The 15,500-nt window shown below is 40.2% G+C and overlaps 1 protein-coding gene across 1 annotated transcript in view; it reads left to right on the plus strand.

The window, feature by feature from the left end:
• The window catches only part of Kntc1 (kinetochore associated 1), a 75,027-nt gene that overhangs the window by 19,519 nt on the left and 40,008 nt on the right, over nt 1-15,500 (plus strand). The window contains exons 18-33 of the mRNA XM_040731143.1: nt 559-684; nt 770-859; nt 4,056-4,109; nt 5,030-5,091; nt 6,851-6,962; nt 8,232-8,375; nt 8,969-9,025; nt 9,117-9,218; nt 9,564-9,683; nt 9,779-9,922; nt 10,636-10,734; nt 12,103-12,206; nt 12,337-12,436; nt 12,807-12,941; nt 13,564-13,683; nt 15,103-15,175. Coding sequence (XP_040587077.1) covers nt 559-684; nt 770-859; nt 4,056-4,109; nt 5,030-5,091; nt 6,851-6,962; nt 8,232-8,375; nt 8,969-9,025; nt 9,117-9,218; nt 9,564-9,683; nt 9,779-9,922; nt 10,636-10,734; nt 12,103-12,206; nt 12,337-12,436; nt 12,807-12,941; nt 13,564-13,683; nt 15,103-15,175 — 1,642 coding nt within the window. The remainder of the gene's footprint in view (nt 1-558; nt 685-769; nt 860-4,055; nt 4,110-5,029; nt 5,092-6,850; nt 6,963-8,231; nt 8,376-8,968; nt 9,026-9,116; nt 9,219-9,563; nt 9,684-9,778; nt 9,923-10,635; nt 10,735-12,102; nt 12,207-12,336; nt 12,437-12,806; nt 12,942-13,563; nt 13,684-15,102; nt 15,176-15,500) is intronic.

Raw genomic sequence — 15,500 nt, forward strand, 5'->3', positions numbered from 1 at the left:
GGTGCCACCTGCTGCTCCTCTGACATGACCATGGGCACATAAAACCTAGCTTTCATACATAACTCCTAATAATCTGGTGTGCCTTCCAGATAGGTAAGAGTTAACTTTCACCGGGCATTGATTGGGCACACCTTTAATCCTAGCACTCTGTAGGCAGAGGCGGTTGGATCTCTGTGAGTTCAAGGCCAGCCTGGTCTACAGACTGAGTTCCAGGGCAGTCTCCAAAACAATACAGAGAAACCCTGTCTCAAAAAAAAAAAAAAAAAAAAAAAAAAAAAAGAGTTAACTTTCTCTCTTCCTTTCCCGATCCTCCTTCCAGCCCTGGCTGGCATAGAGCTCCTGGTAATGAATGTACAGAGATCTCCCTACTCTACCTCCCAAGTGCTGGATCTAAGACCTGTACCACTGTGACCACCAAAGCTGCCTTGGTTAAGCCTTGTTCCTGAGGGAGGGAGGAGTCTCCTTTTCATGGCATCCTGTCTTCCTTAGCCTCCTGAGACAATGTCACGCTCAGATCCTATGCTTCATGTCACTTAATATGGCATGTTTGTGTTATAGCTTGTTTATAAAGTCAAATCAAATGATATATTGGAGAAACTGGCTTTGATTTCTTCGGACACCAGTGAGCAGACCAAATGGCAGCAACTTGTAGAAGAGGCTAAAGAAAATCTCTGCAAAATCCAGGTGTGTTTCCATTCATCAGCTGGAGTTTTCAGGCTGATGTCCTAGCTGGCATTATTAAGTTGCCTTCATTGTATGTTTGAGACAGGATGATGACTTCGTGGTGAATTTCTGCCTCAAGGCCCAGTGGAGAACCTATGAAACCACCCAGGAAATGCTCAGTTATGCCAAAACTAGGGTAAGCTGTTTTCCTTTTAGAAAATTTGCTTTCATTGCTCATGATAATTCTCTCAGCTCAAATGTATTTTCTTGTCCTTCAGTTTTTTTTTTCTTTAAGTTTTTTTGTTTGTTTGTTTTTTGAGACAGAGTTTCTCTGTATTGTTTTGGAGGCTGTCCTGGAACTCGCTCTATAGACCAGGCTGGACTCGAACTCACAGAACCTTCCTCTGCCTCCCGAGTGCTGGGATTAAAGGCGTGCGCCACCAACGCCCGGCTAAATTTTTTTTCTTAAATTACCCTTTTCCATCCAGCTTTGAGACAGTTTATATAAGACACAGTTTGCCTGTTGCAAGTTCAGGGTTCCTAGCATACTCATGGAGCTATGTGCATCCATCAGCACATTCTAGAATGAGATGTGTGTAGTTTCTTTCTGGCCCCTCTTTCTGATAACTGCTCATCTACTTACTGTGTAAATTCTGGATATTCTTATTTATTTGTTTGTTTGTTTAGGTTTTTCATGATAGATTTTTCTATGTAGCCCTGGCTGTCCTAGAACTTTGTAATCTTGGCTTCCCTTGAACTCAGATCTGCCTACTACTGTATCCCAAATGCAGGGATTAAAGGTGTACGTGCCCGGCTTGGGCAATTTCATATGTGACTAGATTATGTTATCTGAAAAAGGAGGTCTAAGATATTCATTGAATATATAAATTGCTCACAGGGAAATAGGAGCTCTGGGAACGTGACTAGCTTGAGAGAGAGAGAGAGAGAGAGCGCTTTTGCTTTCTCTTCCCCTTATATTCTCACCTGTCCCATATACCCCTGTCCACGCCCCTTTGGAGTGTGGACAGTATTGTGGGCTCACCCCTACAATTCCCCTTTTAGTCTAAATAAAAGATTTAAACTTGATACAAAGTTCAAACATATGCAACATATATACATAGACGGTGGGTGGTAAGAAAGTTATAATCTACTTATATCCTAAACTAAGCATATCTATCCCATCTAAATCCTAAACTTATCTGAAAGAGATGCCCAAGTCTGAACACCTTCCAATCCCAACCCTAAAATAATTGAAAACTAACACTAACAGGTGTAAACTATCCTATATAATCAACAGTAGGGAAAGGGGGCATATTATTCTCAAAAATTATTTCCTGCTGAATTGGGACAATCTCATGGGAGCCTGTGGGAAGAAAATGTTAGTATAACAAGAGTCTTAAATAGATTAAATAGTCTCTGTTTGACAGGAGATGCTTGATTGAAGTTCTTGACTGAAGTTCTAATGTTGATTGAAGCTCTTGACTGAAGCTCTGGCCAGATTGTAGAAGGTGTACCGTATCAGTTCATTGGTCTGGAGTTGTGTTGAGCGATGTAGTTCCAAACCGGTTTCAGGATAAGTACTTGTCAGGTGGAGTCAATGATATGGGGCAGTTCAGATGCATCAAGTCAGATCAGGTGGAGTCATTGAAGTGGGACTCCATTTTCTTTCTGCAGTGTTTGAAGATTGCTGTCAGGAAATTCCTTGTTCTCTGGAAAACTCAAACACTAATGTTAACAGAGAAATTTTCCACTTTTATATGTATGCATACCAGGAAAGGCAACAATAAGGAAGATAGTAAACATGAGACTTTCAGAAAAGGAACCGAGTATAAACAGATGACAATCCCTAGTTATGTTTTCTTCTGTCTTATATCAATGGCTCTTTGACATAATACAGAAATTCTGAATTTTATTTTAACAATATGCTTGCTTGGATTTAGAGTGGGAGAGCCAATCCAACTCCAAAGCCAGCTTCAGTTAAATGAGTTGGGACTAAAAGAGTATTAAGAAGCAAGGAGAAATGGATATTATAAGAACAAGATGGAGAGAGTTAGACACTGATACCACACAGTGGATTCTTGTTTGTTTGATGGTCCTCCGGGAAGCTATCTTCTCTTCTTCAGGTATTCACCATACATCCAGTATTTTTTTCACTGTTTGGAGATGAGTTTTCCTGTGAAGACAAAAACAAAACACTTCTCTTTCCTTTTATGAGGTCTCCTTACACATATTAGAATATGACCTTGTAGATGAACTGTCATCTTTCCTCCTCCTGAGGTTTCTTCTGTTCGGATCGAGTCTTGATGGAATCCAAAGTTTTTCTTCTCCTGTAATTAGAGTACATTGCAAGACTTCTTGCCTTTTAAAAAATGTACCGGTACCCAGAGTTTCCCTTTCAACTCATTTAATTTCAACCAGCTGTCAAAAAAGAGCCAATAAACAGACACTGTATTTCATACATTCTATTGCATCTTTAAATCCTCAAACTCCAGACTATAGAAACATCTTGTGTGTCTCAACCTGGCCACCCATTAATTTTCCACACACCACAGGCCACTCGTAGATGCAAAGGCAGGGGCACGCTCCGAGGTCTACTTGGAGCCAGTAGAGAGGAGAGCGATGAATCCAGATGAAGCACTTATGCAATATTTTTATTAATATATCTTTATGATTTACTTTTATTTTATTTATTTTTGAGACAGGATCTCACTTGGCTAGCCTGGGACATGCTCTGTAGAACAGGCTGACAGAGAGACCTGTATGACTCTACATCCCAGTATTAGGATTAAAGGTGTGAATCAGCACACCTAGCTGCTTTTATTATTTTTAAATGTGTGTGTGCATGTGAATGCAGGTTTCTTCTGAGGCAACAAAAGGCACCAGGCCAGGTAGTGGTAGAGCACTTTAATCCCAGTACTTGGGAGACAGAGGCAGACGGATCTCTGTGAGTTCCAGACCAGCCTGGTCTACAGAGCTAGTTCCAGGACAACCAGGGCTGTTACCCAGAGAAATCCTATCTGGAAAAAGAAAAAAGAAAGAAGAAGAAAGCAAGAATAGGGCATCAGATCCCCTGGTGCTGAACCAAATTGGGGTACTCAGGAAGGACAGTACATACTCTTAACAGCTGGTCCCCCTTATGTCATTTCTTTATTGCTTAATACCATTGCATATAACATATCCCTTTCATTTTGGGCTTAAATATGATTTACTTTCAAAGATAATGTTTTCTGTCAAGTCACAGAAAGTCCACCCTCTATGAAAAGCAACATGTCTCCCTGTGTTTTTTCTTCTTTCTTTTTTTTTTGCACTGATACATGATGTATTTTGACTAGGTGCATCCCCGGAACATTCCTGTCCTAACATGTCCTCTTTGTCTCACCATCCATGTTTAGCTTCTAAAGAAAGAAGACAAAACCCTGCCTGCCTATTCTGATGGCTTCATGGAGGTAATGGCATTGCATTGGTAGTTAATTTGTGGATGAAGACATTTTTTGTTTTCAAGGCAGATTGGTATTAAGTGACTGTTCAGTACCTCAGCTTTCTTAGCAACAAAATGGGTCTTCAAGTAGTGTGCTGGTTTTGGAGTCAAACAAGCAATCCCATAAAACATTTCTGTCTAGTCCCTGACAGTTGCTAAATGCTCAATAAATGGACTGCAGTGATCAGTATGGGCATACATACGAGCACATGTGCATTTAAATTCCCAAAATAAGGCAGACAAGATGGCTTAGTGCTTGTGCCAAGCTTGAAGACCCACGTTCAGACCTTGAGACCCACTTGCTAGAAGGACCAACTCCTGCAGATTGTTCTCTGCCTCCCATTTGCTGTGGTACATGTACCCACCTCCCCCTCCACACAAGCAGCATAATAAATGTTAAAAACTATTAATTTCTCAAAATAAATGTTTAACCCAGATAAGTTATCCCTTAAACAAATGTAAATGATTAAGTAGAATACCCACACTTAATATTCATTTGCCTTTATAATAAAATATGACTAGAAATGTTTTCTTTATTTAGTGTGTGATATATTAAATAATAAAAGTTGTATGAATGGGAATTCAGCCATAATATGAGTTGAAATGAGAATGAATACAAGGCTTCTGTAGAAGAATGACTTTTGTTTTTAGCATTTAAAACTTTTAAAATCTCAATGTCATCACTTTGTGTGTGTGTGTTGTGTTGTGTTGTGTTGTGTTGCATGGATGGAGGTCAGGAGGCGACATTGTGGAATCAGGTCTTTCCTACATTTCAGTGTGTTCCAGGGACTGACCTCAGGTCACCAGGTGTACAGAGCAGGTACCTTTTGAGCCATTTCACCAGCCCACACATGTTATTAAAATTATCAAGTGATTTTTTTTCTATAGGTGCTAAGGGCTCATGCAAAGTTAACTACATTTTATGGAGCATTTGGACCAGAGAAATTCAGGTATGTGCATTCTATTTTTAATTTTTCAGTTATAAAATAAATATGTTTGGGATATGAGAAAGATAGTATTCCTTTGAGTGAATTTGTATACAAGGGAAGGAAGAGTCTATGTGTTCAAATGACAGGAAATGTTATCTTTCCAGCAATATGGCTTAAGAACTTTGTCGTCATTCCTGTCTTGCTCATGGTCATTGCCTGTTTTCTTTTTTTTTTTTTTTTTCTGAGACAGGGTTTCTCTGTGTCTTTGGAGGCTGACCTGGAACTAGCTCTTGTAGACCAGGCTGGCCTCGAACTCATAGAAACCCACCTGCTTCTGCCTCCCGAGTACTGGGATTAAAGGCATGTACCCTGCTCATTGCCTGTTTTCTAGTGGCTTAACTTCCCAGTGCTGCTAAACGTGTCTTGTATGTGTAAGTAATTATATATATATATATATATATATATATATATACATATATATATATATATATATTTTTTTTTTTTTTTTTTTTTTGGTTTTTTCGAGACAGGGTTTCTCTGTGTAGTTTTGGAGGCTGTCCTGGCACTCGCTCTGTAGACCAGGCTGGCCTCGAACTCACAGAGATCCGCCTGCCTCTGCCTCCCGAGTGCTGGGATTAAAGGCGTGCGCCACCAACGCCCGGCAGTAATTATATTCTTGGTGTGTGTATGTGAGTATGTCTGTTTGAATTCAGTTTCTGGGATCATAGTTGCTAAGGCAAAATTTCTACATATCTACACATGCCCTCCAAATATATTTGTTGTGATAGATGGCTTAGAAAATGTCTTTTTTCCATTCATTCTCTTTGTCAGAAAACTCTGTTTTGCTATTCTAATTTGTAAAAAGTTTTACAAAACTGACTTGATTTGGTTTGACTCAATTTTTAATGACTTTTGTTTTTGTTTGTTTTACATAAGAAATCCTTTTTTAATTTTTTTTTTCTTTTTTGGTTTCTTGAGACAGGGTTGTTTGTGTAGCTTTGTAGACCAGGCTGACTTTGAACTCACAGAGATCCACCTGCCTCCGAGTGCTGGGATTAAAGGTGTGCACCACCACTGCCTGGCTTACTTTTTTTTTAGAGACATCATTTCCTGTGGCCTAGGCTCTGTAGCTGGCTGAACTCTGCTGCCCCCCCCTTTAAGTTTTATGTGCACTGTTTTTTTTTTTTTTTACCTGCATGTCTGTGTGATGGTGTCAGATCCCCTGGAACTGGAGTTATAGACAGCTGTGAGCTGCTGTATGGATGCTGGGAATTGAACCTGGATCCTATGGAAGAGCAGCCAATGCTCTTGACTACTGGGCCATCTCTCCAGGTTGTCTTGTGATTGATTATCTGAACTGGGTGCCTTACTGGAGAGTCACTGCCATTAGTGAAGATGACAGGAGTTCTCTAGATTTGCGAATGGAGGCTTACTTGGCACTATGGAATTTTTAGATCATTTTTTTAAACTTAATTATTTAAAACAAAAAGGTGGAGAGATGGGTCATTGATAAGGTACACTTTTTCTTGTAGAGAACCCATGTTTGGTTCCCAGCATCCACATTGTAGCTCTCAATAATTGATAACTCCAGTTCCAGGGAGTCAGACTCCCTTCTCTGACTCTCCTGTAAGTTGTCCTCTTACCTCTACATGTGTGCCTACCATAGTTCCCCCCACTAAATAAATACTTGTTCAAAAAAAGTGGTTAAGATGTATAACAACACCTTTTTGGAAAGTATGTTTTTAAACTTCTAACTTGGCTCTTCCCTCTGATTTCTCAGTGGTAGTTCTTGGATTGAATTCCTGAATAGTGAAGATGTTCTCAGAGATATTTTTATGCAGTTAAAGGAAGGAAACCTTGTTTGTGCTCAGTATCTTTGGCTTAGACATCGGGTAATGTATTCTGCATTTTAATTTATTTCTTGCTTCTGAAATGGGTGGTTGAATATTGAGAACTAACAGGCTGACAAGTGTGACTGGGCAGCAGAGTGTTTCTAGATTGATAGGCTATGACCTGACCCAGGGCAGATTATCCCCAGATAATAGTAGGTCATAGGAGTGCTATGGTATGCTGATAGTGCCTTATTTTATCCATATTCAGAGTCCGATTAGCTCTAAGTCGTTCCTCAATGGGCAATATTTTCATTAAGTGACCTATTAGTATCATGCTTCTGCCGATATGTTCGATGTAGTAAGAGAGGATGTTCCTACTATATGGATTGTAGTAAAGGAATACTCTTTAAAGGTGTTTATCTGAAGGCTGTGTGCAGTGGCACATACTAGATCCTCTGGAGGCTGAGGCAGGATTGCTTAGTCAAGGAGTTTCAGGCCAGACTGAGCAGTATAGACACCATCTTATCTACTGATAAACTGTTTATTTAAATCCTCTTGTGTTGGCTAATTGACTTACAGCATTTAGATTAAAAAAGTATTGTGTTATGCCACTCATGGGCATTCTTATTAGTATTTGTATTATCATCTCCAGTTGTATTTTCTTTAGGATACAATCTCTTCTGTGTGTGTTTATTGTCTATTGCTCACTAATACATTATTTCATGAGTTGTGACTCGCCTTCATTTGAATTAATTGCATAAAGTTCTTTCTCATTCATTATTGAATCAGTAACATCGCTGGGCAATATTGGTGCACGCCTTTATCCCAGCACTGAGGAGGCAGCGGCAGGCAATTCTCTGAGTTCCAGGACAGCCAGGACTACACAAAAACCCTGTCTCAAACAAATAAACAAACAAACAAAAAATTCAGTAACATATTCTTTGAAATGGCTTTAAAACTTTTTAAGTAAATAATTTGCTTCAGTTAGCATGTAAAGTAATGGGTTTTGCCAAGGCATTTCATGCATCTGTATCATTGTACTTCATGTTTTTTTTTTTTTTTTTTTTTTTGGTTTTTACGAGACAGGGTTTCTCTGTATTGTTTCGTAGGCTATCGGTCCAGCCTGGCCTCGAACTCACAGAGATCCGCCTGCCTCTGGCTCCCGAGTGCTGGGATTAAAGGCGTGCGCCACCACCGCCCGGCCTTGTACTTCATTTTTATTTTTCCCCTCTCACTGCCTTCCCCAAAGATCAAGCAGGTCTTTGTCCTTTGGGGGACTGTTGGTTTAAATTTGTCAGACAAGTCTTAATTTCTAATTCTGTAATTCAGGCTGACTTTGAAAACAAGTTTGATGTAAAGATGCTAGAGAACTTGCTGAACTCAATTTCTACACAAGTGTCCTTGGAAAAACTTTGTTCGTGGTTTAAAAATGATGTGATCCCATTTGTGAGGAGGATTGTGCCCGAAGGACAAGTGAGTTTCTTTTAGTATTTCTACTCTTTAAGACTTAATTTAATGCTTCATATTAGATTACTGAGAAAGCCCTTTAAAAAGGTGATATAGCTGAATGAATTAGTGCACATTTCTAATCTCAGCACTTGAGGGGCTACGGTAGAAGGATTGCTAGGAATTTGAGTCCAGTCTGTATAGCAACTGCATAGCAAGTTCCAGGCCAGCATGGGCTATAAAGCGTGGCCTTGTCTCAAAAAAAAAAAAAAAAAAAAAGCAAGGATAGTGGTGGTAGAATACTGACTAACTTGCTGGCATGTGTGAGGTCTCGGGTTCAGTGTAGCCCAAGCAGTGTAACTGATAAATAATAACTTCTAAGAGATGCTATAGGCCTGGAGAGATGGCTCAGTGGTACAGATCACATTCTAGTCTTTCGGGAGGCCTGGGGTTAGTTCCCAGCATCCACATTCTGTACCTGACAACCATCTGCATGTCCAGCTGCACCCCTTACACACACATGCATTCACATACAATTTTTAAAAATTCTTAAAACTGATTATAGAAATTTTTTTGTGTGTGATTATTGAGAATTTCATTTTTAAATGTATCTATTTCAGAGCATTCTTGCAAAGTGGTTGGAACAAGCATCCAGGAACCTAGAGTTAACTGATAAGGTAATACTTGTATATTAAATATGAAAATGACATTTGTTCCCTCACAGCAGCTTCAAATTTGATTTTTAACAGTCTTTCATATTTGTAAAAGGCAAATTGGCCGGAAAATGGACTTCAGCTAGCGGAGGTGTTCTTTACAGCAGAAAAGACAGAGAAGTTTGGATTTGCATCCTCTTGGCACTGGATTTCCTGGGTATGATGTCAATACAAATTTTATGATGAAATAATCATATCATGGTATGGGAAGTAGCAGCAGAAGGATTAGAAATTCAAGGATATCCTTGGCTATGTATCAGGTTCAAGGCCAACATCGGCTACATGAGAGCCTCTCTAAGAGACAGAGAGAGAATTTATATTTAGGTCTTGAGAAAATTGTTCTCCTCCTGCCAGTTTTCAAACTTTTTCCAAAGTAAGTTTTAGATTCTGATTTCCTCCTCTGTGTACTTGTGGCCAGTACTTATTTCACTGAGATAAGTTTGGCAGAGTTTCCCTATCACATTTATTTGTGTCCATAACGATGTTGATGCTTTTGTTTTAGAAAGATTATCAAAACACAGATGAAGTCCAACAGTTGCAGAAACTGGTAATCAAGTTGCAGGAGCTGATCACCCTGCATAAGAAATACAACTGCAAACTGTCCCTCTCTGAGTTTGAGAAGGTAGAGTTCCAGCCCCCGGAGTGCTGTTTTGTTTGGGTATCCAGTTGTGGCCAGACTCTGCATCATTTACACCATCTTCTCTGTCTCATCTCCAGGAAAACGCGACCACTATAGTGTTCCGGATGTTTGACAGGGTCTCGGCTCCAGAGTTGATCCCCTCTGTCTTAGAGAAGTTTGTGAGAGTTTACATGCGGGAACAGAATTTGCAAGAGGAAGAACTTCTTTTGCTTTATATAGAGGTAATATTTTAACTTTTTTTTGTTTGTTTGTTTTTTGTTTTTTTGGAGACAGGGTTTCTCTGTATTGTTTTGGAGGCTGTCCTGGAACTAGCTCTGTAAGAGCAGGCTGGCCTATATTTTAACATTTTAAGTATTCATTTCTTATTGTGTGACTGTGTGCTCACAGACATGGTGCCTGTGTGAAGGTCAAGAACAACTTGGGAGACTTAGTTCTCTCCTCCCTCCACATGGGTGCTGGGTGTCTAACTCATGTCATAAGCACCTTTACCTGCTGAGCTGTCAGTCCCACTTTTTGATTCTGAAATCTGTGCAGTACATCGTCATGCTAAATGTTTGACTCTGTAAGGACTGCCCGGCTTTACCACTAGCACCTATGAGACATTTGAATTGATCAAGAATGTAAACTAATTCTGCTATAACTGTCATAGGGCTTCCTGGCTTAAATGCTAGGGTCACTCAGGGCCAAAAGTTCAAAACCAGCCAGGCAGCATAATGAGGTCCCATCTCAAGAAGAAAAAGAACAGTAGGACTTTTCCCAAGGAATTCCTGTGAGGTTTTAGAGTAGAAGCTCAGTGCATACTGGTTTTGGACAGGACAAGGCGCTAAGGATCAGACCTTGAGTCCAAAGCTTGGTCTGTCTCATTGAAGGTGTGTGCCACCACATCCAGCCTGTGAGCTTCTAATATTTGAAAAATGTTTATTTCTCTTCTCAGGATTTACTAAAGAGATGTAGCTCAAAGTCAACGACACTCTTTGACACAGCGTGGGAAGCGAAGGCCATGGCAGTGATAAGATGCTTGTCAGACACAGATGTAAGCAAACACTGACTGTTGGGTTTTCCTGTTTGAAGTAGCAAGTTTCATTTTGAACTCTTAAAGCTGTTTTCTGGTCATAAAAATGACATGTATTAGGGAAACTTTTTGTAGAATGTAAAAAAAAAAGATAAAAACCATACATAATTCTATTTCCTTTGGTTATGGAAAATGAAATGAAAATTTACCCATTTCTACTACCAAAAGAATTAACATGATCAGTTGGATTCCTCTGTTCGGGAGCTGGAATTACTCAGAAATAAATCTCTTAACTTGTTGGTGCTGGGCTTTACAGTGATTTCCCACTATTATTAGTTCTCATTATAAAGGAAGAGGTGCATGTGCTCTTAGTTCCAGCATTTAGGATGGGAAGTCATATATGAAGCCTTGTCTTGGGAAAACAATAAAAAATAGGAAAATAATTAAATATTTAAAATACAAGGGCAGCCCTGATTGACTATAGGTTAGAGAATGAGGACATGAAGTTAGGAGGATCTGTGTGAGACTGGGGGCAGTTAGAGGAGGTAAATGGGGGTGGATATGACCAAAATACATTGTATACATGTATGAACATGTATGAAATTCTCAAAAAATTAATGAGATTACGTTTACATTATGGGAACTACTTTTAAGTATGGAGACTGCTGAGCATATAGGAAGAACGCCGCAGTTGCTGACTGACAACATCCTAGGTACTTCTCTGAATAGAACTGCTCAGTTTTGTTTTATTAAAGATAAGGTATCAAGTAGCCCAGGCTGGCCTCAAATTCACTCAATAGCAGAGGGTGCTCTTGATCTTCTTTTATTTTAGATTTATTTTTTATGGTTTTTTTTTTTTTTTTGGTTTTTCGAGACAGGGTTTCTCTGTATTGTTTTGGAGGCTGTCCTGGAACTCGCTCTGTAGACCAGGCTGGTCTCGAACTCACAGAGATCCACCTGCCTCTGCCTCCTGAGTACTGGGATCAAAGGCATGCTCCACCAATGCCCGGCTTATTTTTATGTTTCATATATTAATGTTTTGCTTGCATACATGTTTGTGCACTGTGTGTGTGCGCATGGTGTCCATTGAAGTCAGACGAGTGTGTCAGATTTCCTAGAACTGGAGTTAACAGATGGTTGTAAGTAGCCTGATTTGGGTTCTGGAAACTGAAGTCAGGTCCTCTGCAGGGGCTGCAAGTGCTCTTACCGTTGAGCCATCTCTCCAGCCCCTGAAATTTTCCTTTGTATGTAAGAATTGGAGAGAATATATGCTTTTGCATGCAGATGAATGCTCTCACTCTGCCCTTCACCTGATGTTTGCTGTGCCAGTCACTTACATGAGAGGTACGGCTGAAGGCTGGTCATTGTCCCTGTGTGGTCTCTTTGTAGCTCATCTTTGATGCTGTGCTGAAGATAATGTACAAGGCAGTGGTTCCCTGGAGTGCAGCTGTGGAGCAGCTGGTCAAACAGCACCTGGAAATGGACCACCCCAAGTAAGTTTGCAGGATACTAAATGATGTTTTTGTGCCCTGCACCAGCTTCCTGCTTTTGGGGTGACAGCCAGTTGGGTTTTTCCATTGGCTGTTTCACATAGTCATGTTAATATCAGTACATTTTGTTCAGGGTCAAGTTATTGCAGGAAAGTTACAAACTAATGGAGATGAAGAAACTTTTACGAGGCTACGGAATCAGAGAGGTGAATCTCTTGAACAAGGAAATAATGGTAAGTGCTGGTTGGATTTGGTTCCTCTTGTTTCTGGTAATTCTAGAGCAGAATAGGAAATTGGCTGAAGATTTTCATATTCATACAGTTAAGAGGGCTAGATTTATTATGTGGGAATGGGTCACACATGTGCCACGACAGTCATATGAAAGTAGAAGGAAAACTCAGGCGTTGCTTCTCTCCTTGTACCACGTAGGGTTTATGAAGTGAGCACCTTTACTCACTGGCTCCATAGACCATGTGTTATCTTAGGTGCAGTTTGGTTGTTTTGCTGCATTTTAAAAATATTTCAGGCATTTTGCCTTCATAAGCAAATGATTTCTGGTTTCTGTAAGTCTTCATGTTAAGAAATACATGTTGTCTCTTTCAGAGGGTGGTCCGATATATTCTCAAGCAAGATATCCCGTCTTCTTTAGAAGATGCTCTGAAGGTGGCTCAAGGGTACAGGCTGTCTGATGATGAAATCTACAGTCTAAGAATTATTGATCTGATTGACAGAGAACAGGTGTGGAAGTTTTAGATTGTCATGGGGCTGCTTTGTTGACTAAATGTCTACAGAAATCAAATTGTCCAAACTACTTTCACAAAACAAAGTAAACTGTGTCAACATGAAAACATAGCATATTAAAATAACTACTTTAAAAAAAAAGTATTCTTTAGTAGATAATGGGCTTTTACACTCTAGTACAGCTCAGACTTAGGTATTACACATAGCATAGGAATCTTAGATTCTAAAATAAGGTGTGTCTGTTTTGTGGGGTTTTTCCACTGATTTTTTTTGGGGGGGTGCGTGTTCCAGACAGGTTTTTCTGTGTAGCTTTGGAGCCTGTCCTGGCATTCTCTTTGTAGACATGACTGGTCTTGAACTCAGAGATCCCCCTACTGTGCCTCCGAGTGTTGGGATTAAGGGTGTGCACCACCACTGCCCAGCTCCAGCCCTCAGATCTCCCCACCTCCCAAGACATGTTTTCTCTGTGGCTTTAAAGGCTGTCCTGGAACTAGCTCTTGTAGACCAGCCTGGTCTTGAATTCACAGAGATCTACCTGCCTCTGCCTCCAAAGTGCTGGGATTAAAGGCATGTGCCACCATCGCCTGGCTATTATTTTTCCTTCTAATACCATTCACAGGGGGATGACTGTCTCCTGCTACTGAGGTCTCTGCCTCCGGTTGAAGCTGAGAAAACTGCAGAAAGAGTCATCATTTGGGCTCGATTGGCATTGCAAGAAGAGCCAGATGGTTCTGAAGAGGTAGGATGTCATTAACTGAGATGTGGTGTTGGTGTATACCTAGAACTCAGCAAACACGGTCAGGGAGGGAGGGAAGGACCTTGAATTCCATGCCAGCCTAGCTCCCTTTCAAGTCCTTGTTTCAAAGGAAATCAGTGCCCTCAGCTGAACGTGCCCTCAGTAGAGCCAGTCACTCCTTTAGAGGTAAGAGTATCACAGGGTGTATAGCATATGATTCCAATGCCAGCCAGGTAGAGGCTACCAACCTGCTGATCCACGAAGTGAGTTCCAAACCAGCCTGGGCTACATAATAGCCTGTCCCTGCTTCCACTCCCAACAAAAAATTTTTTTTACCAAAATAGTTGGGTTTTCTCAAAAATTTATTTATTTGTTTATGTGGTGTAGTGTTCTGCTTGCAAGTATGCCTGCAGGCCAGAAGAGGGCACCAGATCTCATTACAAATGGTTGTGGGTCACCTTGTAGTTGCTGGGAATTGAACTCAGGACCTCTGGAAGACCAGCCAGTGCTCTTAACCTCTGAGCTATCTCTCCAGCCCAAATAGTTTAATTTTTAAGTCTTAAGAAATGCCTCCTAGCTTTAAATAAATTGTCTACTCCTTTTTCACATCAAGTTGGGATGTAGGTCTTATTGTAGATTAAGTGCAGAAAATGAGCTTCTAAATGACTTTCTGGCTTATTAGAAAGCAGCAGAGCCTCAACTCAGATTTGTTTTGGTAGTACCACTGGTGCTGTGAGTTTGTGCTGGTGATGGAATGCAGTGTCTCCACTGTCCTCTGCCTCTGAATCACACTCCACCTCCATCATGCCCTTTTTTCCTTCTCTCTGTTGTTGGATCTTCTAAAACAATGGCTAAAAGCTAATTATTTACTCCACTTAAATTGCCTAAGTTATTTATTAGCCTTCCACTCTGTTCTCTTAAGTGTTTTTCCTGAGAAAGTTTGTAAAGCTTAGTGTGACTCCGAAAGAAAAAGAAAGGTCTGTCAAGTAGTGTAGTCGAAAGGATATAGGTTAGCACACTTTCCTGGTATTTCTAAAGTTCATATCAGTGAGTCTCCCTGTGATGCTCATAGCCCCTTGCAGCTACACATAACCTTCAATCGCTTCTTTTATTATTTTTCTGATTCCTTCATTGTTTTTTTGTTTCCTTTATATTCGTGTGTGTGTGTGTGTGTGTGTGTGTGTGTGTGTGTGTATTTCCAGATAGGGTTTTTCTGTATAACAGCCTAGCTGTCCTGGAACTTGCTCTGTAGATCAGGATGGCCTTGAACTCACAGTGATCTGCCTGTTTCTGCCTCCCAAGTGCTAGGATTAAAGGCATGCACCACCACCACCTGTTGATTCCATTGTTCTTATATGTGTTTTTGTCTGTGTTCAGCTGAGGTGATCAGTAAAGATGTAGATTTCACTTTGCCTATTTTAGGACAAGGCCTGGAGAATGTCTGTGGCGAAGACATCAGTGGATATTCTCAAAATCCTGTGTGATATCCAGAAAGGTAGTTTCTCTAGCCTCTGTTCCTCAACTTGGTTTTTGTCACAAAGCTTGACAAGGCTCTGATTGTCTAATTTTACCCATTAGGAAAAGTCTAACCTTTTTTTAGTCATATTAGACCACAGCATGTAAAGTTGATTTACTTTCTGTTTAAATGTTCCAGTAAGCTGTTCATTGTTGAACCAGATACCTGATGTATCTGTTGGTAATAAAGGAAGAAAACCTATTTAAACTTGGATTTAAAAAAGTTGAGAAAAACTGGGCATTGGTCTTGAAAAACCAAAAAATATATATATATAAAACAGTTGAGAAGGTAACTTTCTTGGGGG

This window comes from Mesocricetus auratus, unplaced genomic scaffold (genome assembly GCF_017639785.1).
Source record: "Mesocricetus auratus isolate SY011 unplaced genomic scaffold, BCM_Maur_2.0 Super-Scaffold_100025, whole genome shotgun sequence".
NCBI lineage: Eukaryota > Metazoa > Chordata > Mammalia > Rodentia > Cricetidae > Mesocricetus > Mesocricetus auratus.